General features: G+C 42.0%; 1 protein-coding gene across 1 annotated transcript in view; it reads right to left on the bottom strand.

The window, feature by feature from the left end:
• Positions 1–21,500, bottom strand: part of LOC111233481 (aryl hydrocarbon receptor-like) — a 66,313-nt gene extending 44,813 nt beyond the window's left edge. The window contains exons 1-2 of the mRNA XM_022761306.1: positions 21,079–21,500; positions 10,433–10,620 (exon numbers count right to left, since the gene is read on the bottom strand). Of these exons, the coding sequence (XP_022617027.1) occupies positions 10,433–10,620; positions 21,079–21,137 (247 nt within the window). The 5' untranslated portion in view covers positions 21,138–21,500. The remainder of the gene's footprint in view (positions 1–10,432; positions 10,621–21,078) is intronic.
• Positions 21,501–22,092: the final 592 nt, after the last annotated feature.

The raw sequence follows: 22,092 nt of genomic DNA, 5'->3' as shown, positions 1-22,092 counted from the left end.
TAATCTGATGTCTGAAGCTCCAGAGAGAGAAGTTCAAGACTCAGAAAACGAGAAAGGGAAGGAAGAAAAGCAGAGGCAGCAGAGGCAGGAAAAAGAAAACACAACAACTTATTTAAAGACATAAAACCATTTGTGGTTTTAAATCCATCGTGATCACCAGTGAGGGCGGGGCCGCCTCTGCTCACAGCTCAGTTCAGGAGAAAAGTAAATCACAGATTTAAAAGCAGCGGATGCATGTTTCTGCTGATTTCTGCACAAACACACACACACACACACACAAACACACACACTCTGGTCTTCCCCAGATGCCTGGGCAGGTTTCTACACGACCAGCCTGTCTGCTGTGTTTTGACTGCGCTCCTCCGTGCAGAGGGTCCGCAGGTCCGATGCTATCACACCGGAGACGTCCAAGGACTCATTCCAGGTCCTTTCCAGGACGTATTCCAGGACTCCACAACAGACAAAGACATTAACAGCTCTCTGCTTTATTGGTCACATGTCTCATTCTGATTGGCTGCTTAGAAACTGTTCCCTTGTCTCGTATTATTTTCTATTCTGTTCCACTTTATTCAACATTGACAGAACTGGTTTGTGGCAGTGTTTTTAAAGTCTCTCTGTTGACTTTGTCTTTTCCTGCCAATACAAACATGATGCTCATACTCCACCGACACAAACCAGTAGTCTCTTTCACTCTCTCTCCTTCTCCCTCTCTCTCTCTCTCTCTTTCTCTCTTTTCTTAGTCCGTTTCCTCTTCACTGAACCACACTGGATGAAGTTTTTCAGCAGCAAACAATGAATGTCAGGAAAATAGAACAACGAAAATAATAAAGAAAGGAGTCTGTAGTCTCAAGCCTCTCTATTTCCTATATTTTCATGGCGATAAATAAAAGAACAAATTTATGCTTTTACATTTGATGGTACAAGAGTGTTCTTCTGTTTAAACCATTAACCATCGTTCTATGATGTTTACATGAGAAGTTATGAAGCGTTCCAAAGAAGTCGGTCCAAAACAGCTGCTGCAGAGATGGGTAAATCAGTGATTTAAATCATTAACAGATCATCAGGACTGTAGACGATTCATTTTGTCCATCAACAGATCAATAATTTGATCATTTCAGCACCAACAATGAATTTCCTGAGAGTCTTTGTTTCGCAGTCACGAATCTTCAAATGTCCAAAGAGCATTTTTCTCAAAATGACTGATTTGACTGAGATCAGGTTTTCACTCAAGGTTGAGGAGCAGAGTCATTAACAGAGTAAATTCATGTAATGTAAATTAACTGTTACTGTGGGACCAAACTCATAAAAGCGGGATAACATTGGCCGGACTTTACAGTAATGGCAAATGTCCAAAATCAAGTTTTTTTTCATCGTTTTCTGCTCGTGTTTAACGGCAGGAAATTTAATTTTCTGATTGTAATTTATCTTGATAAGTCCCAGATATTCCAGGAGTTCCACGACCAGCATGAATCCTGTGATTTGAGACAGAAATAACCTTTATTTTCTCCTTTCTGAGCAGAATCCCAGCTCTGCAGTTAGTCCTCTCTCTGCCTCGGGACACAGGCAGGTCCCATCAAACGCTGTTAAAACCAGGCATCTGTTTCCTGACGGCGGTTACTCGGCTCAGCTCCTGCAAAACAGTGAATCTGCAGCGGGACTCACTTGTGTTGTGAGTCAAACTTCTGACTTCTGAATCATCCTTTTTGGGTTTTTTTTTTTTTTTTTGGGGTTTCTTTTTTTTGGTCTCACATGTTAAACCTCAGCAACAGCCACAACAGTGAACGCCAACACCGGTTTCTGTCTGTCGACACCTCGTATCAGCCTGTCAGTCAAAGAGCAGGAAAAAGCAGAAACGGGGACAACGTGTTCAAAACCAAAGACGACACTCCCAGGATTCCTGTGTGTTAGACACACCACATGTTTTACCTACAGGCCGAGGACTTCTTTTTTATTCAGGGAGTTCATTTCGAAATTCTAATTCTGATTCTAGTTTGAAGGTGTTTCGGTACATTTTAGAGTAGTTGCAGGGGTTTCTGGGTAAAAAAAATATTGTTTATTTAAACTCTTTTTGATGTCATACGCTCAAATGATCCGTCAATATATTGATTAGTCAGCAACAATTCTGACAATTCTAAAATGAATTTGGGGATTTTTTAAATCATTTTTAACCATGTTAAAGACTAAATTGTAAATGAATAATGGAGATTAATGTTACTGTAGTTTCAGCCCAACTGAACCATCTTTAACAGCGACATCAGTTTGATTTAATGCTTATTCTGGAGCTTTCTACCATATCACACAGTCTTCGTGAGCAGATGAAGTTGTCATGGAATTATAGAACGTTTATATGAACGTTTCTTATTAACCTTGGAAACTACAGTTGACCAAACAACCTCCACTCAAAGTCCACTTACTGGCTTGTTCTGGAGCTCTCGATCATTTTAAATGGACTAACTTTTTTAGCTGTTGTTTCCATGCTCCACAATCAACTGCCCGAAACCTAAAGCCCTATATTCTACAGTGTTCTTTACAGGTCAGAGGTCAGGCTGAAGGGTCTGAGGGGGTCACATGGTTCAGATAGAGGAAGCTGGACGACCTCTAGCCGCTTTAGTCTGCTGGGAATACTGACTGAGGCCTGATACTGTCCACTGGAAACACATCTGGAAAATGCATGGAGGAGGAGGGGTGTGTGTGTGTGTGTGTGTGTGTGTGTGTGTGTGTTGAGATGGAGAGAGCAAGAAAATACTGAATGTGAAACAAAGAAAAAAAAAAAGCAAGTGTGTGTACATACGTGTGTGTGTGTGTGTGTGTGTGTGTGTGTGTGTGTTTCCTGAGGCCCAGCAGAGGAGGGAAGTTCAGCCGAGCTATTATAAGACCACAAATTACGGCTCTCCACAGCCAGAGATCTCCTCTGCTGGGGCCTCATCAACAGCAGAATGAAGACTTCACCAAACCAAACACATCCACTCTGGAAACATGTCGCAACCTCAAACCCATCCCTCCGGATTTCAAGAAGACATCAGAAACAACTAGTTTGTGGGCAAACATTTCATTGATGCACAAAACAAAGATTCCTAATAAACTTCTCAGTGTTAGTATTTGTTATTCAGTGATGTACAAGTGCAGCCAGTGCAGTGGTGTTTCCACATCTGTTATTATGAATGCCTGAGGAGCGCTAAAACTTTCTTCATCTCGTGATGAGTCAATTGCCACACAATGATACATCGTATTGTTCATAAATGACTTTGTTCTTCTCCTCTTTTCTTCTCTTGCCCTGTTGTGTTTTCCTCTTTTTTAATTTACTTAGGTCAGTGGCAGAGCTTTAACGATGAAATTGTAGAGATCCATTTTTAGAAATTACCAGCAGCACATGGTTTTTTTTCTTTTACTTCTTTTCTTCCTTTTGTGACTCATTGTGGTCATTTTGCATCTTCTGAGGCAGGTTTGCATCTCTCTGTCATCATTTTGTGTCTCTTTGTGGCTGTTTTGTGTCGCTCTGCAGCCATTTTCTGCCTTTATTTTAGTCTTCTTGAATCTCTCTGTAGTCACTTCACATTTCTTTGTGGTCTTTTGATGGGCAAGAAATGTCACTTCAAACACTCTGCAAAGCCTCTGCCTCCCTGGGCCCCTGGGCCCCTGGGCCTGTGCCTGATAGGTCTGTTTAGTCCAACCAACCATTGGTTTGGTTTGTGCCTTTATATACAGTACATGAACAATAATACAGCAAAGTGCATGTAAAAATAATCCATGTGACAGGCCGATAGAACATGTTAGGTACTGTACATTTCCAAACATGAGATGCAAAACTGATGCTTTAGTTTATGCAAGTCAGCAAAAACGTTTCCAGTGAAAGGGAAGCAAAGAAAGAAGAAAGAGAGGAAGAGACAGACACTGAGGGTAAAGACAGAGCCACGTCTGAAGATGAGGGAGGTCTGGTTCAGAAAGTGTTCACAGTGTCGAACAATGGCGGTGTTGTGAGCGTCAGCCATGGGATCAAACCTCAGGGTGTTTTCCACTGGCCGGTCGGCCCCGTCCCGCGGCTCGGCCCCGCGGGAAGAGACGGGGGACGGGGGGGACGGACAAAGACCGCTCCTTTCAGAGCCACATCCTGCTGGAGCGACCAGCCGGCCTGGCCTTCCCATGAGCCTTTACACTCCTGGGTCGTCTTTGTTCGCTGACAGGCATGCTGGGAAACTCACCATCAGACAGACTCTGACTGCTGTGTTTGGTACCGCCACAGTCACAATGAGGGATTCACCACGGCCGCAGACACTCACATGGTCTGTTTTTGAAACTGTGAATGTTTCAGCAGACAAATGAACTCACTCCCTGTCCCCAGTCTGATGACCAAATGTCCCACAATGCAACATGCTACCAAAATAGAGGAGCATGATGTAGTGCTCCAATCAACCCTGTCTGCAGCATTGTATCTCATGTGGGTTTGATTAGAAGCTTGGCCTCTTTCGCAGGTTTCCACCCACACACTTAGAGATCCTATTGTACTCGAAAACTCAAGGTAGCTGGTTGATTTTTCATTTGTTTCAGTCTTTATCAGAGTCAATAAAAAGGCCTGTGTTCAGATGACAGTGGAGGAAGTATGTCTTTGTTGGCAAGCACCAGACTTTCTTAGCCTCGGAGGTCTTGTGGTTCATCCGAATTCCTCATGAAGAATAATCTAATTGAGAGACTCCTGCTGCCATCAGCATCTGGCCTGCACGGAGGCCACACACAGCAGCACAGTGCAGCGTTACTGGCCTGTGGACGGCTTCAGCGAGCAGCTCACAAAGGGGATGTTCATGTCTGACAGAAGTGAAGATACAGTGCTTTCCTTCTCAGCCACTTTTTAGACCATTGTCCGAACTTAACGCTGTGAATCAACAGCTGTGTGACCATCTCCGCTTCGGGGTTTGTCCACATGTTGTACTTCTGCATGGAAAAGACGTTTATTTTCCCAGATGCCAAGATTGGAAAAGCTCCGTCTAGGCTCGAGGGCTAAGAATATCAAAGCCACTTCCTGTCCTGTCGCTGCTTCTCCAAACATGTCGGAGTAAAGAAAAGTCCTCGGAATATCTACAACATTTCAGAGACAAGCATCGTATTTTCACTATCGATCAATCACTGGTTTCCAAACTGGGGTCCAAGGATGTTCAGGGGGCCCCGGAGGGGGTTATAGGAGATCCTTTAGCAAAACAAGGGCGACAGAAATCCTGCCGCAAAGTAAACGCACCAGTCACATCCACAGATAATGCCCTTATATTCCACTATTAGTTACCAGCCACAGCAATCACTCAGACACACTAGTGCCAGTATTTGGTACCAAAAACCCTGTGTTTAGGTGCTGATCTCAGAACTGGGAGAGACGGCGCTGGACTGGTGCATCCCTGCTTCTGAGCTACTGTAATGTCTGTAAATTAAATTTGGTCTCGTCGGTCTGTGGTGAACCAGTTGAGATCCCTCAGTTGCTGCTGTTTGGGTTGTGACTCTCCAGTCTGGATCAGTAACATCGTTTGTGGAGAAAATCTCTTACCAGCAAACAGGAAAATGTGCGTCTCAGTCTCCAGGATTGGGACACACACACTTTAGGTTGAGAAGACGGCCTCAATTCAACATAAAAATCTTGACTTGAGCAGCTGTATTGTATCAGGATCAGTATTTAAGATCACCTTGTAAACTCAATTTTATGGACTCGCTTTTACATGATGTATGTTTTTATTGTTTCCCCTTCTGTCCTTGTCCTTTTATCTTGTAGTGGTCGCCACTCGTTTAATAATTTCCTGACTTTGATGTCTGATTTTATATGACCGTTAAAGTTCTTTATACACTTTTATTATTCAAGTTTTAAAATAAATAAAGTCTATTATCACAATTAGAGTGAAGCAATGAAAGAAAGATACACAAAGAGAGAAATAAAGGACAGAGAATCCTTATTATTATAATGATAACCATTGATTATCGGCTGGGACCCGCACAAACGAGCTGAAAGGCAGAGTATACCCTGGAGAAGTAGGTAGTTCACCTTGATTGTCTTATCCAAACAGAAAATAATTCACATTATGAACGACCTATCATTTCATGCTTCATACAAGGCGTTCCTGAGATATCACGTTCACGAGAATGGGACGGACGACCAGAAAACATAACGCGCGGACGCATGAAAATGACTTCACAACGCAGCCACCGCACATTATATAAAACTAGAAATGATGGACAGGAATGATGAAAAGATAGCTGGGAATGAAGGGACTCCTGGTTTGGGTAAAGCAGATTGAGATCATTATGATCTGTGGATTCATCTAAAGGTGGACAAACAAACCTGTCATTACACCAAACCTCAAGAGCAACAGTAATGAGGACGGTTTAATCCTTAAAAAGCCTCAAATGTGGAAAATCACATGCGTCACAATGCACTTCAAATGAAGTATGATACATGCACTGAAAGCCGACTTTAAAGAAAACCTTTGAAGGAGAGAAGAAGAAGTTGAACTGGGGGTTTCATGAATGCATAAAGCCGTGAGTTGTCCCGGTGCAGACCTGCCGTGCAAACATGCCTCCCTGCTGTAACAACACACTGGAGTCCTGCAGCGTTTGTTTGAGGTGGAGGAGGGGGGCTGGAGGTGGCGGGGGGACAAGCCGAGGAGGAAAAGGCCGAACAGTCGAAGGAAAAGGGGCCCCGGGGTGCTGCAGGGGCCGCCACAGGAAACGGGTGGGGCTCAGTGAGAGGGAGAGTGACGGCTCAGTGGCCAAGAAGTGGGTGGAGGTCAAGATGGGAGGTCGTGGGGGGGGGGGGGGGTTGTTTGTGTGTGTGTGTGTGTGCAATAGCTATTATGAAAACTACATGTAGTGCATCAGGTTTTACAACATGGCCTGCTATCATATACCTTTACAGTACTTCAAAACACAGACTGGAGGGGGCGGGGATCGAACCACCGACCCTCCGACCCGCTCCACCTCCTGAGTGACCAATCAGTGACACCAGCTCCTCTCCTCTTCTGTCGAATCTGTTCTCACCCTGTCGACCTCTTATGACTGCAAGAAATAATCTGTGGTGTGTTGAAAAGGAAAATTAGCAGCTACTGGAGGCTGTTAGAAAATACAAACACTCAAATCAGTCAGAAGATGAATGACAATCTGAGTCATTTGTACATTATCAGGGAGTTGTAGGTCAACATACATGGACGATACCAGATAAGCGCATATTAGATAACTGTGGTTTGTATTATCTGGGCCACAGCAGACCTTTGAATCCCGGTCCAAATCTCTGATCATTTAATCATCACTAAACATGTTGATTATTTTCTCGATTAAGCAGAAAATATCAGATATTTTCCCTTCTGAGCTCCCTTCAAAATAAAAGCCCAGAGCCCACCACCTCGCCTCGCGCTGACGGAGCAGTATGAGAGTAACCAGACTCCCACCGCCGACTCCAAACGTATTTGTTCAGCCGACACTAAGTGGCCGACGCTGCCAAATAATTGATGAATCCCAAGCAACAGGCTCTGATGTCTGTTTCCTCTGGCAACAGGTACATGCTGTTGGACTGAAAAACCTCCTTTGTTTTGATCAACGGTTATGAACACTGTGTTTCTGCAGATGCACACACACACATCAAAGAGGCAATAAGTCATTTTTTTACTCCCTCAGATCAAATTGACCATAACATGCCTGCAGGGGGTTGATAGGGTTGTTAGTCATTGCCAGTGAGTCATTGATTACTCTTTCCAGCCTGAACTCAAGTCTCATTCTGAAGCCGATAAAAGTGAACGCTGCCGTGGTTTTATTATTCCAGTGTGTGGTGATATATCACCTCCGTACTGGACGGTTCTGTCGACTCTGTGCTCTGATTACGTCTGGAGAATTTACTGTTCGTGTCAACTACAGCTGAAGTTGACTTTCAGCTTTTTATTAGTTTTATTGCTTAATAAAACTTTGCTTTTATCAACTAATACAGCAGTAAATATCTATTCTTGTTCAGAACAAAATTTGAAATCCATTTGGTTATATAAACGTTTAGTAACTACTTTTCTGTTAGCGTGTTGTTACAGCGGCTATTATTGATATTTTTACAACAAATCAAACGACTATGAAAAACGACGGCCCTGCTGAAACTGCAGAGATTTATCAGCTGTATCTGCAGCTCCTCTCAGCATGACAGTGAGTTTCAGCTCACCATAGTGCAGCTGTTCTGTTTCTCGTGGTTTTCGGTCCCAGCAGGAAGCTGTTTTTTCAGAATAAAAGCTTTGAAAAGTTATAATTCTTCTTGTCAGCTCCATTCAGACGTCCATTTGCAATTAAATATAACACAGAATCAGACAAAAATAAACAGTCCACACCTACAGTGGCTGCACCAACACTCACTCAGTTTGTTTGTTGACTTCAATCAGCTGAGTATTTTTCTCTCAGTAATGATATTTGCCACCAAGCAGCAAACGAAAAACAATGTCACACCAAACCGAGTCAAATCATATGAACATACATGTGTGTATTAGCATTTTAACCTACAGCACAGAACAGGTGTGCAATAACACACACACACACACACACACACACACACACACACACACACATACACACACACACAGACGGCGTGTGTGTACAGATCATCTCCCTGACAACATTCACGGAGAAATGCTCGCCTCTTTTTGTTCCACTTCACACCTCCTGTTGCTGAGGAGCTTGTCTCCAAATATATGGTGGGCCACAAGGGCCAAATTTCACAGTCCTGCACTGATATAACCTCTCAGCTGGTCACACACACACACACACACACACACACACGCATGCACGCACACACACACACACACACGGCCATTTACTGTAAATAGGAACCTCATCTTTCAGGCTGTCTGGATCTAATTGCTGCTATTTTCAAAAGAGGTCGCAAAACAATGTGAGGAAGCTCGATGGAAACTGGAATAACCTCCCCGAGCCTCCCCGCACCACGTAGACAGAAATAGGGCAGAATTCACTCCTTTTTTTTTTTTAAATAAATAATCTGATTCCCAGTGGAGAGATTTGTCTTTTAAAGGAAGTTAAACAGCCTCATTCTTGCAGAACAATCTTCCAACGATATCCTCCGCACCGCGTTTATTTCTTTTTCGTGTGCTTCTCTTGTCATCGCGAGAGATTTACAGTATCATTTGGAAAGCAAACAGGAGGCTGGGATTCCTGTTAACCATGCAAGCTTTGCCTGGTGATTCAAATGAGATCCAAATGTTACTTGAAAAGCACCAGTTCTACTTCCTTCCGCATTATTCAGAGCTGAAAATACAGTATTTCATACATTATGTTTGGTGCTGGAGTTTTATTCTGCTACACTGGGGACCAGCTTGTCCGTGTGTATGAAAATATGTGCGCGGGTTTGAATGTTAGAATTTGATTGCAGTCTAGACATTTGCCCTTTAACTGTTTGAATGAGTTATGCACAGTGTAATGGAGTATGAAAACATGCAGGATGTTTGACGCTGTTATGTTTGTGGCAGTGCTGCTCCGCTGACTTGTTTGAGTGCAGTCAATGGGGAAAAAGTTTCAGATAAACTGTTTTCACTAACCTGCAGTGTGTTTGCTTGGTTGAGTGTATTCTTGTGGAGTTTCCATGTACTGGGTTTCTCACAGGAAACGAGCAGAGGTGGGAAACGCCCACAAAGGAGTAGCGTCTTCAGCACACACAGGAGCTGCCTACGATATTCTCATGCCGTGCCGTTTTTAATACGAACGGGATGCAAACGTAGCGTATGATGAATAAATCACCGTCACCTCTGGAGGACGGTTCAGACCGATCCTCGCACCTCATCTCCTGAACAGCACAGTTACTAACTCGCAGCCTAAAAGTGAACCACGCTCATTAAATACGTGTCTCTGTCAGACCCAGTATCATCACTTCAACAGGCCGCAGCAGCATAAGGCACACAGATGTTCCTGTTTAAGACTGTAATACATTTCCCACTTATTCTTTAAACTTAGAAACATACCGACTGAGCTGTTTTTATATTGTTTAAAAGATTCTTCTCATAAAACATTATAACTTTGGCAGAATAAAGGGACTAGAACAGGCATGAAGGTGATGGATAGATAGATTAAGCGATTAATAAATTGTATAATTTGGGTTCAGTTATGTTTTTGCAAAGATCGGTTCGTGCAGGACCCACAGTGATTGCTACAGGTCCGATGGTGCTGACTGAAACTACAAAATAAAAGCCTCCTGCAGCACAATCCACTATCACTCCACTCTTAGTTTATAGATGTATAACATCGTCTGACAAGCTGCAGCCTCGACAAACAACAACTCATGTTACTGCAAAAGACTTTTCACAACATCCTGTCACTCTAGTCATGTCATTAAGGCTTCAACGGCGGAAATACGTATGAGTGATGCAGCATCCACTCGCACACCGCGAGGTCGCGGCTCTTACTGTAATCAAGTCTGGACACTCACCGTTGAAGAAGCTCTTGACCTTCAGGTAGCCGACGCTGAGGCGGAGGACGGACAGCTTGTCCAGCCGAGCCCTGACCTCCTCGGTGAAGGGCAGCAGGCTGGTGAGCTTGTCCAGCTCGCCGTTGAGCCGGTCACGGTGGCGTTTGGACGGGTTGGACTTGACGCCATCGGGAGGTGGAGGCTTGGGGCTGCGGATACAGAAGGACAACGACATTAAAAACACAGCGACAAACCCGTATCAAATATCACCCAAAATAGGAAAGGTATTTATGTATTGGAGACAAGAGGACAAAAGTACAGATTAAAAATCTCATCCCCAATCTGAACTTTTTCCAAATCTGAACTCATGTTTTTAAAAGGTCAGTTTCCCTTAAAAATCAGCGCTCGGGTTTGAGATTTAGGAAGGTCATGATGAGTACAACAAACAAGCTCGAGGCTAAATCTGTTCTTTATACTGACGTCTGCGTGCGTCAGTGCACCAGCAGCTGGGATGAACTGAGATAACACACAGATAAAACACACAGCAGGTGACGGAAAACGGGAAAGTCGCAAAAAATATGGATTCATCATTTTATCTTCTTCATGCTCCTACAACCAAACATTTAAGATACAAAATATATATACAAATACAAATACACATACAAAACAGAGCTGGGACTAACTCCCAAATAACTGATCAACCATTTGTCAAAAGGCTCGTCACGAGTTCCCAGAGTCCAAGATGACATCTTCACCACTGCTTGACTTCCATTTATAATGATTTTAAAAAAGGAAAATCAAGGAATATTCACATTTAAGAATCTGGACTCAGTGATTTTTCTGATTTAAAAATGATTTAAAGAGTTAAACAATTACCAGAATAGTTGCCGTTTCATTTTATGAAGACCCACTTACAATAAACACCAGAAATTTGGAAATGCCGTAAAAAAAAAGAAAAGTTTTTATGTTTGGTTGAGGTGTAAAAGTTGTGTATAAATAAATATATGTAAATAAAAATGTGGCAGATTAATTTGATATTATTCACATTACAGTAGTGGATAGAAATTGCATTAATTGACATTGCCTCTCTACATCTGGATGGACACTGACAGCACAGAGCTGCAGGTGATCAGTGTAACTACCAAGGTTATCTGAGTGGAAAACAACGGAGCCCCGGACCACCTCCACTCTCCAGGGGCAGAGCAGTAAGCCGTCTAAACCCCATCCACTGTTGCCATGGGAACCAGGCGAGCAGCCTGATGTCACCTGGGCTTGTTTACCACCTGTGTGTTCAGTTCTGTTCTGTCAGCACGCTTCAGCAGGAGAGACACAAAATCACCATTTATCTACGTGAGGCCGAGATGTGAGGACTGATGGACTGTCCAAATAGTTTGTGCTCAGTTTACAAATTTACTGAGGGACAGTAAATAGGGAGTTTCCTTTCTTTATAAAGTTATATTTTGGTGCATTTTTGCCTTCATTCAGACAGTACAGTGAGAGAGAGACAGGGAATTCAGGGAGAGAGAGAGCGGATGACATGCAGCAAAGGGCCATGTGTTGGACTCCAACCTGTGGCTGCTGCGGTCAGGACAAAGCCTATGTGATACGCGCTCCATCAGGTGAGCAACCGAGGCGTCCCCGAGAGAGTTTCCTTCCAAAATAAGATTTACACCATTCGAAAGGACACGTTTATTTACAGAAAACATGAAAGTGAAAGGTAAAAAGGTGAAGTTCTTTTACCTGCAATATCCCTCAGAGACTTAATGAACTATAGGTGAAGGTCTTTACTCCAAAGATCTATTGGCAAAGATTGTTACACAGGGATGAAATAAAACTAATGCTGAATTTTCTTTCTTTTTATCTATTCATTTATTATTAATATACATATACAGTTATTTTAAAGGCAGCTGTGTGTTTCAGTGTAGAGTTTATGATGGGCTGAATGCTGCTGGTAGAGCCAAGGTCTTACTGTGGTACAGATTCCTGAATGGGTCACAGCTATAATACAGATGAACTCCTGCTATTAAGGTTGTTAGTTCATTAAATACATAAATAAATCAATCAATAAATCATCTATAATCTAATATAATAATCTATAATCTAATGAATTAATAGGGCATACTGGTGGCCTAATTATGCATGTTAATCCTAATCAAATTATAGAAGACTATCAATAAGAGTGGCACTACCAGTTTCTGAATGGTACCCATCCCAGTCTAATGATACTGGCTTCCAGATCTGCCTCAGCCCAGCACATTGTGTTGTTTTAACTTGTGTAATGTGGTAAATAAACCCTGTCCGCTCAGGCTGTTTGGCTGCGGGTCAGCGCCGTCGGGCCAGATGAGGCTCAGCAGCAGAAAGCAGGTCTGTATCTGTAAGTGAACCCCGGTGACCGGCGGTGAGCCCGGCGGCTTCTCATCTGTAACTCAAACCAGACCTTCACTGCACAGAGCGGCTTTTCTTCTTCCTGGAGAAGCTGTGAAGCTGTGGTGCACCTCAAACCCGACCTTGCTGATGCCGCTCGTTCACACTGAGACCTGGTTGGTTTTGGGTCACTTGAGCTTCACGGTGAGTTTGACACAGTCTAATAACTGATCAACACTAGAGTTTGTGGCTTATTTTTGCATTTTCACCTCGTCAATGACAATTTTTTAAAGATGGTTTTGAATTGTTTTCAACTTCGACTCATTCATTTTCATTTAACTCCATATCAGCACAGACAACTACTGGCGAGTCACCAGGAAACAGACTGAGCTGTTTGACAATTCTTATCAGATTCTTAATTTAAAACTGAGACACGTGTCGTCTTCACTTCTGCTTTCCACTCGAAGAAAACACAGTCAGGTTTCTTATTTCTGTCCTTCTCGCCCAAAATACAACACAGCGTAGTCTGTGGTTGAAAGACAAAAGAACACTCCAGCTACTGTCCTGAAACCGACTCTGTGAAATGAAATGAAAACTGCTTTTACAACATAAAGCAAAAAGGATGAAGAGCAGAGTGATTGCTCTCCTCTGTCCTCAAGCACATTTTTCAATTTAGCAGATGTTTTTTGCCTTTCAGAGTGAACATTAAGACACAAGGTCAAGGTCCATTTACTGGCCTTTTTTCCTGGAACTTTCAGCCATATCACATGGTCATCACTGATCAACACGGATCCATACTAATAAGATGAAGAAAAACATTTGAGTTTGGAATAAAAAAAATGAAAACCCTCATACTGACTGCCTTGCTCGAGGGCAAAGGGAGTCATTCCTGTTTAGAGATAAGACCTGGACACCTGCTGATATTTAATACAATCATTTAAACAACGGAGCTGAAGCACTGAGTTGACTCACACAGAATATCCATCAATAAACAATTTTAAACGCCAAAAAACTTGTTGGTTCAAGCCTCTAAAACGTGAAGGCTTTGTGATGTAGCTGGTCTTATATGATAGTACATTAATATTTTGGGGTTTGGAACTGTTGCTCAGACAAAATAAACAATCTGAAGACGTCATCTCAGACGAGTCTCTGGAAACTTGCGATGACATCTTTTCTTTGACTATTTCCTGCTTTCGAAACCCGAGAAATGAACTGACGTCTTCAGCACATTCACAGGAATCAATAATAATGGTTAGCTGCAGCTAGCAGTCAGGTTTCAGAGTCTTGCTCTAGGACACTGCTGTGGGAATGGAACCTGTGACCTTCCAGTTAAAGGTCGGTCCCACACAGAGCAGCTGCACGTCTGCTGCTTCTCAAGTTAAATCAGGTTCAGATGTTGGTGCTGATGACTCCACTGGGGATTTCAGGTCAGGTCAGGCCAAACGTGAAGCTCACTCTCACTCTGTGTGTGCGCACCTGCACGACTACATTCTTTCTAGGCTTTGACCCTTTAACCTCCCGATTACTGGTGCCTGCAAGGGTCAAAATACACAGCCTGTCCTGAAGTCAGAATGTCAACAATAGTGTGAAAGGCAAGGCAAGGCAAAAACACTTCACATAGAGATGAAAACCCACAGTTTCCTTCCCTGCTTGGCTTTAACGTTGGTGACATAGTGACTAACTTTTCTTGTTGCTGCTTTTGCTCAACATCTCTCTAGGAAACCTCCTGCAGGGTGAATATCAAATGTAGAACTTCGCTGGCTAACTGTTTGAAAAACGATAAATACAATCCATCTAACTTTGCCTGTTCTCAAAAAAAAATAACAACTAATACACTAAATTTAGATGAAATAAACGAGACGTCTGGTGAAAATATTCAAAAGGAATGGGAAGTTGTTGTAAAGATTCTATGTATGATTAAAGTTAACTGCTTGACTGCAGGTGAAGCCTACTGTGAAATATGTTACATTTATCTGAAATATAACATCCAACTGCTCTTTCAAAGGACCAACATTAGGAGGCAGAGCAACTCATATTGGGGCTGTAACAGTAGACGCCCTTCAAAATATGCTCAGTTTAGATGAAGTAACAGCAAATGTGATTTAAAAAAATGAAAACGAACAAGGACTGCTCAGATAACTGCGCAAAAAATGAACCAAAGTGGCAGAACAACTTAAGCCTGGGCTGTAAGAGAAGCCTGATATGAATTGTGTAGAATTTAGATTCAACATAAACAAAAAAATACTTCAAATGAATGTAAAGACGGGCTCCAACTGTGTGATTTCACAGGTTTCACACGAAAAGAGGACAAAAATGCCTCTGTGTGAAAATGGACTGGCAAAACCGGTGCAGTTCAGACTAATCCATAAAGTTATGACTCTCAAATACATGATTTCACACTTGAAATGCTCCCAGAAACGACCACAACTGCCTAAAAACACAATCACCGCTGCAGGAAACGCTGCTTTCTTGTAAAACTGTTGAGCGGTGAGCTGCATGTCTGAACTGTAACTGTAACATAAATGTGTAAAATGTGGACATTGGCCCTGACGAGCCCCCCCCTCCCACCCCCCACCCCCGTAAATAAGACATCTGCTTCCAATAATACTCCAGAACACAACATATCTGAAATCGAGGCGAGATGGCTATCGCTGCATTCCTGACGGCACAACTCCCTGCAAGAACAATGAGCGGCCAGTGTTGTTGCTTCTCGCTTTATCTACCCAATCTGTCCTGGAAGGGGCGTGTACGTATACATGGGTGTGTGTATGTGTGTGTGTGTGTGTGTGTGTGTGTGTGAGAGAGAGAGTGTGGGGTTGTGTTGAACTTGAAGAAACACCCCCCCTGCGTTCACACAAAGGCACTTTGTCTCCGACGGTGCAACGACACCTTTCCGGAACAAAAGAAACTAAATAGGATTTTGGCGTCTGTTTCCTGCTGGAGGTATGATACAGGAAAAAAGGGAACGAGAAGAAAGCGAGAGCTGCACCGATATCTGCCTCAGAAACTTCATACCGCAGCTGATTTTTCACAGCTTTCGCAGTTCCACATGTTTAATTTGATCCGCAGCTGCAACGATTCGTCAACTAATCAATCAGTCCATCAACACTCCACTATGTTAATAATCTACTGATCATTTTCATGCAAAAATATAACATAGTCTCTGGTTTTATGTGTCTTTCTGATTTAAAGTACTTTGACTTGCCTTGTCAAGTGGTTCTCTTCAAATAAATGTATATTTTCATTCATATTCGGCTTCACAAACACTGGCAACGTATGAGAACCTGCCCCTAAAATATAATAATAAACATCTTGACACTTTTGAGAATTACTTTACATCGTATTCTACATAAAGATTTTTGAAAATTGGCACAGCTCACAGTTCAGTTCAGAAGAAATGATGGGGTTTTAAGGGTCATTACTGAGAACAATTTTACAGTTTTATTGTTGTCTTTTATTCACCTGGTTTATTTTGTACAGTGGGGTTGGGAAATATAGATAAAATCCATGTGTAACACTATATGTACTTTTACATCTCAATACAGATATGGTAGATTACACTGAGAAAGAGTGTATGGATAAAACAACCACACAGGGATGTCTGTTTCTGGCCTATCTGAAAATCTCCTATTGCAAACATTATTCCGCAGTATATTAGTGTATTATGACATTTTCTGTGTTCCCATCCTGATCAATCAAAACTGATAACCAAAACACAGGAATTAAATAACCACATAATAAAACAACGGCGCTCGGTTATATCAGTGTTTCGATGTCATAACATCCAGGAAGTGAAAGTTGAAAGTTGGGAGACTGATGTCCATCACATGTTAGTCATGAGAAAAGCAGTGCGTTTCTTTCTGTAGGCCTCAAGATGCAGCAGCATGACTTCTGTCAAAATCACATCCACCAACACAAAACAAGCAGCAGCAACATCTGACTGTTTTATTCCACATGAGTTCGGCCCAATCTCTTTCATTACTGCTGTCAAACAGGAATCATCTGGCACTTGAATTCATCTGCAGGGAAACACTGAGTATAAACACACACATGTGCACGCATGCTCCACATTTCACTGTCAGAACAAGAGGACCACTGGGAAAAATGTCCACTTTTTCTTCTTTTATGTTTCTTTTCATGAAGTTCTCGACTCTGCAGCACTTTAAAGCATATCTAACCATCATTTAAAGGGAAACTAAATGGAAATTCATGTTTTGACAAAGAACTTTTTCATCATATTTCTATATCAGATTGGCAGACACTACCAAAGCTACTCTTTTCTAACACACGCAAGAAACCTGAGGGTTCAGTCGCTCAGTTCACTTTATAACTAATTTCGAATCTTTACACACACAGCAGATAAAATGTCCTATGGATGAATTGATGAGTGCAGCTACAGATAATTGATGTGCAACTATTTTTGACAATCAAGTCACGGTTTGAGTCATTTTTCAAGCAGAAATTTCAAACATTTGTTTCTCCGGTGTGAAGATTTGCTGCTGGCCAGACAGAGAGACTGGGCTCTGAGAAACTGTGTTGAGTGTTTTGTTCTTATTTTCATCGTTGTTGACATTTAAAAAACAAAACAACTTATTGATTAATCAAGAAAGTAATCATCAGACTCATCGATAATGGCAATAATGTGCTAATACACGCTATGTGGAACTCATTGGGGGCCACTATGACTTCCTGACTGTTGTATAGGTCATTGATAAAGAACCTGAATTAATCCCATGGTTAGTGTTGGTGCTGATGTGCATCAGTGCATCTTTAGATTTGTTCTAGGTCCTTTAGCTCCAAGTAAGGGAACCAGGACCATAAAGAAATGATTTCCCCAGTTTGACGTGGAGGAACCTTTCATTTTTATTTTTTTTTCTTTAAAGAAAGCTGGATACGTCGCTGCCGCTAAACCTCACTGCTAATTTTATACTGCAACCATGGCGTGCAATTGTCATCCGAGTGAGCTGTGGAGTCCAGTGTCCACTTCCTATAATACATCCATGGGTAGAACTTGCTAGAACTATCTTGCACAGGCCATATCAAACATCGTCAGCGGTTGGACCTCACTAACACTCTTGTGGTTGAGTGCACACACATCCCTGCAGCCAGGGTCCAAAATTATGTGGGAACTGTTCCCACAACAGCTTATTAAGAACCGTGGTTTTGGAGTGACAAGTTCAATAAACACAAATGGGCGTGAGGTTTGAGCGTCCGCATACTTTTGGCCACATAGTCTATCTATCTGGCTACTTTTATCAAGTTTCTCATGTTAGTTTTATGACTTTAGTGAAGCTGAATAATGTTGGATCGTCTTTCCTTGTGGCAGACATACATTTAAATGTTCTGGTTTTACAGTGCAGTGTCAACATAAAGGTGAAGCGCCTCAGGGTAGACTGCTGGAGGTGGGGTAGACACCAGTCCTGCCACTCACTCTCTCTCTGTCACACACACACACACACACACACACACTCATAACTCACTCACTTCACCAACACCACCCCCCCCCCCAAAAAAAAATGAAAAAGAAAAAGAAAGATAAACTCCCAGGGAGAAACTTTTCCTAAAAACCAAGGCGAGCGAACATGGCAGACTTACGTAACCGTGTGCGTGACACAGAACTATGTTAATTTGAGTCGAGGGAGGGAGGAAAAAAACAACCCCCAAAAAAACACACAGAGACAGAAGGAAAGACAGGAAAAAAGTATGTTGTGGCAGTCGGAGGAGGAGGAGAAAAAAAACAGAGCGAGTCTCAGATTACGCCATCTTCCCTCCCTCCCTCCCTCCCTCCCTCGTGGAAACATTGCGTGAGAGCGCTCTCGCTCCACGTCCTGATTATGATTAATGCAGGTAGTACCACACACACACTGAAACCACGGTTCTGGCAGGGTTCTGCCGTGGTTCTCTGCTCTGGCCTGTGGTTCTGTATGAAGCAGTTAACACTCTGTCTGGCTTGTTAAAGTTAAAAATCACAATCTGGTAAAATCACAGTGAGGAAGACAGTGTGGCTGAGAGCAGCTCTTATGTTCTCAAGGGTTCTTTACAGCACCATGAAGGGTCAAGGGTGAACTATGTCAGCATGGCGCTATAGAGAACACCTCCAAAGGTTCTTTACAGCACTATAAAGGGGCTATGATTAATTATTCAAGCATATTGCTTCAAGAAACCATTTCTAAAGGTTCTTTTCAGAACCACGAAGGGTCTAAGAGGAACCACTCATGGTGTTTTAAAAGGTCATGCACTAGAGAACTCCTCTAAAGGCTCCTTATGGCACCATAATAAGGAGCCTTAAAGAACATATCTAGAAGGATCTTTACAGCTCCATGAAGGGTCTAAGAGGAACCATCAGAGCATTGTGCATGTCTCAAATGTTCTTTGTACCATGAAAGGTCAAAGAACCCTTTATCAGGACGCCTACCACCATGAAGTGTTTAAAAATAACCATTTGACCATGCAGCTTCAGATTATTTCTGCAGAGGGTTCTTAACAGCACCATAACGGGTCTGTTGCTTTATTATCTAAGCACTCTACAATCGTTTATAGCACCACTGAGGGTCTATAACAAACAATTTGAGCATAGTGCTTCAGCAAATCTCTCTACAAGTTTGTCATAGCACTATGAATAGACGAAGAAGAACCAGTTTGGCACGGTGCTTCAGATTACTTCTGTAGAACGTTCTTAAAGTATTGGTTCTACGGAGAATATTTCTAAAGGGTTCTTAACAAACAATTTCCACTTGATGCTTCAGAGATCCTCATTTTAAAGCACCATTAATGATCTATTATAATTTTTTTGTGTATGGAACCTGTCTAAAAGTTATGAAGATATGAAAAAGGAACCATTCCACCACAGTGCTAAACCACTTTGAGGGTTCTAAGGTGGACTCTTTGCACATGGTGCTTTATTGTACTTCCCTTGACGGCTCTTTACAACACCACTTGTGGTTTAATCACAACTATAAAAGTACAGTGCTGTGGAAAACCTTTAGGAATGGTTCTTTACAGCTGCATCAAAGGTCAGTGAAAGAACATTTGTCCATGTTTCACTAGAGAACTAGTCTGAAGGTTTCTTCATAGCAAGGGTCTAAGAGGAACCATTTGAGTGTGATGCTTTAAAGTATTCTTTACAGCACCATTCGGGTCTCTGAAGAACTATTCAAGCATTGTCCACAAAAGAACATCTCACATTTCACATAGAACCAACTCAGTCTAACAGGGCTTCCTTTGAACAAAACTAGGGATTTGCTACAGTACATGCAACCCTGAAAAATGAATTTCTGGCGCAAGAGTGTGCAGCTCTCAGATTGTGGTCGGGGGCCCTCCGGGGGACCATGAAGGGGAACCCAGGACGAAAACATGCCATATACAGTACCAAACGTTTGAGTAGTACAGTACATATTTGCTTAAAGCAGAAGAACCATAAAAAGGTGGCATGATGAGGTTATTGATGTGGGGTTTCACTCTCTCCACTGTTACCCTCCCTTCCTATGGAGCACACTCAAAACAAAAGCATGTACTCAGAGGAGGTTTCTTCTGAGGAGATCTTAAAGGAGTGATTTAAAGCATGGAGACCATTTGCATGAATCAGTCTGGGAAGCCCAGCTGTCTCAGATGGTATAATTAGATTTAAATAATACTGAAGCAACAGTTGTCTTTATTTTCCATGCTGGATAGGCCTGCAGTGTTGTTGGACTTCGGCACATTACCTCGGTCTGGCTCGCCAACACTGCACAACCACAGCAGGGAAAATAGACTTTATGGCCTCATGGATTCAACTAAGGACAATGCAGCTACTATTGCAAACAGAGTGCAACTTATAACCTACTACACCCTTAATACCATGTTACACAGGCTGCAATGCATACTGTATGTATTACATACTGACTAACCAGTCTGGAGATGTTTGCACAGCTGTAACATCCTAAAAAAAGACCCATCTCTTTTTTTTTTTTATACAAGATGCAAAGTAAAAAGTTTTAACTTCATGAATTAAATTACACATAAAAGCAAAGTATTGTGCAAAAAAGCATTAAAAAGCCATTAATGCATGATGTTTCTATAGACTTATTATAAGTTATATGTGTTATATCACTACTGAAGAACACAAGCATAATGGTATTGCAAAGGTATTACAGTAGAAGTACAACAGGCGGTACAATAGGGTCACCAGAGACACTTAAGGAATACCACAGACATCATAAAGTCAGTTTATACAATATAATCTCGCCGTTTAGACATAATATGAGATGTTGTAGGAATATTAAAGAATTATCACAATGATTTGAGTGTGATTTGATTTGACTTACATTTTCTGGACCGGCTTCTTCCGTTTCTTCGCCGCGTAAAGTGCCGTGCTCGGCAGCATGGTGAACTCAGAGCACACAAAGTGGAAGAAAGTGGCTTTATCCCCGGTTTAATGTACACGTTAACAGCTCCAGACGTCTCACAAGATTCAAATCACTTGAAAATGACAATAATGTTGAAAATGAGGCAGAAAGTAAGTAGAAATCCCCTTGACGCTCCCCGGCTGCGTCTGCAGTGTAAAAAAAACTACTTTTCGTTTTCTTAAGCTACTCCAAACGTCCGTAAGACGTTAGCAAACTGTCGCAACTTTTCATACTGACGACGTTTACGTATTTCCGCACAGGTTTATCGACGATTCCGTGATTTTTAGAAGTTAAAAAGAGCTCGAGAAGTCCTCGGAGGATTTTTATGTAAGTCCCCTGTCTGCGCGTCACCTCCGTTGTGATTTGACAGGGTTTCTGCTGCCGCCGCGCGCTCCCGTCGCGGTTTGTGTGTGTGTGTGTGTGTGTGTGTGTGTGTGTGTGTGTGTGTGTGTGTGTGTGTGTGTGTGCGTGCGTACTTGTGTTTTTGTGTGTCACTGCAACGCGAGAGCAGAAATTTTTAAGGTGGTCCGAATGTGGGCCAACTTAGACTGACAATGCAGACGAGGAATGACTGGAAAACCGCATTCCACCCGGGAAGACCTTAAGGAGGATTTTTTTTCATTGTCATCCTGTTACAGTACAGTATTTAATTTAGGAAAAAATAATACATAGTACAGTATAGTACATACAACTACTGTATCATAATATTATGAATCTTAAAATATTTACAAATATGTCCATAATATTAACATTATCAATAAATATATTTTTATATTTACAATTATTACCGTACATTTACAACCAACATAAATAATTAAATTAAATTAATAAATAATAAATATACTACAGTGTTAATAAATCTATAAAAACAAAAATTATATTTACTAATATTACAGTAAACTCAAATAAGTAAAATTACTATGGTATTGATAA

Source organism: Seriola dumerili, unplaced genomic scaffold (genome assembly GCF_002260705.1).
Source record: "Seriola dumerili isolate Sdu_G_001 unplaced genomic scaffold, Sdu_1.0 BDQW01000018.1, whole genome shotgun sequence".
Classification (NCBI taxonomy): domain Eukaryota; kingdom Metazoa; phylum Chordata; class Actinopteri; order Carangiformes; family Carangidae; genus Seriola; species Seriola dumerili.
This window is presented reverse-complemented; position numbering and strand designations above follow the sequence as displayed.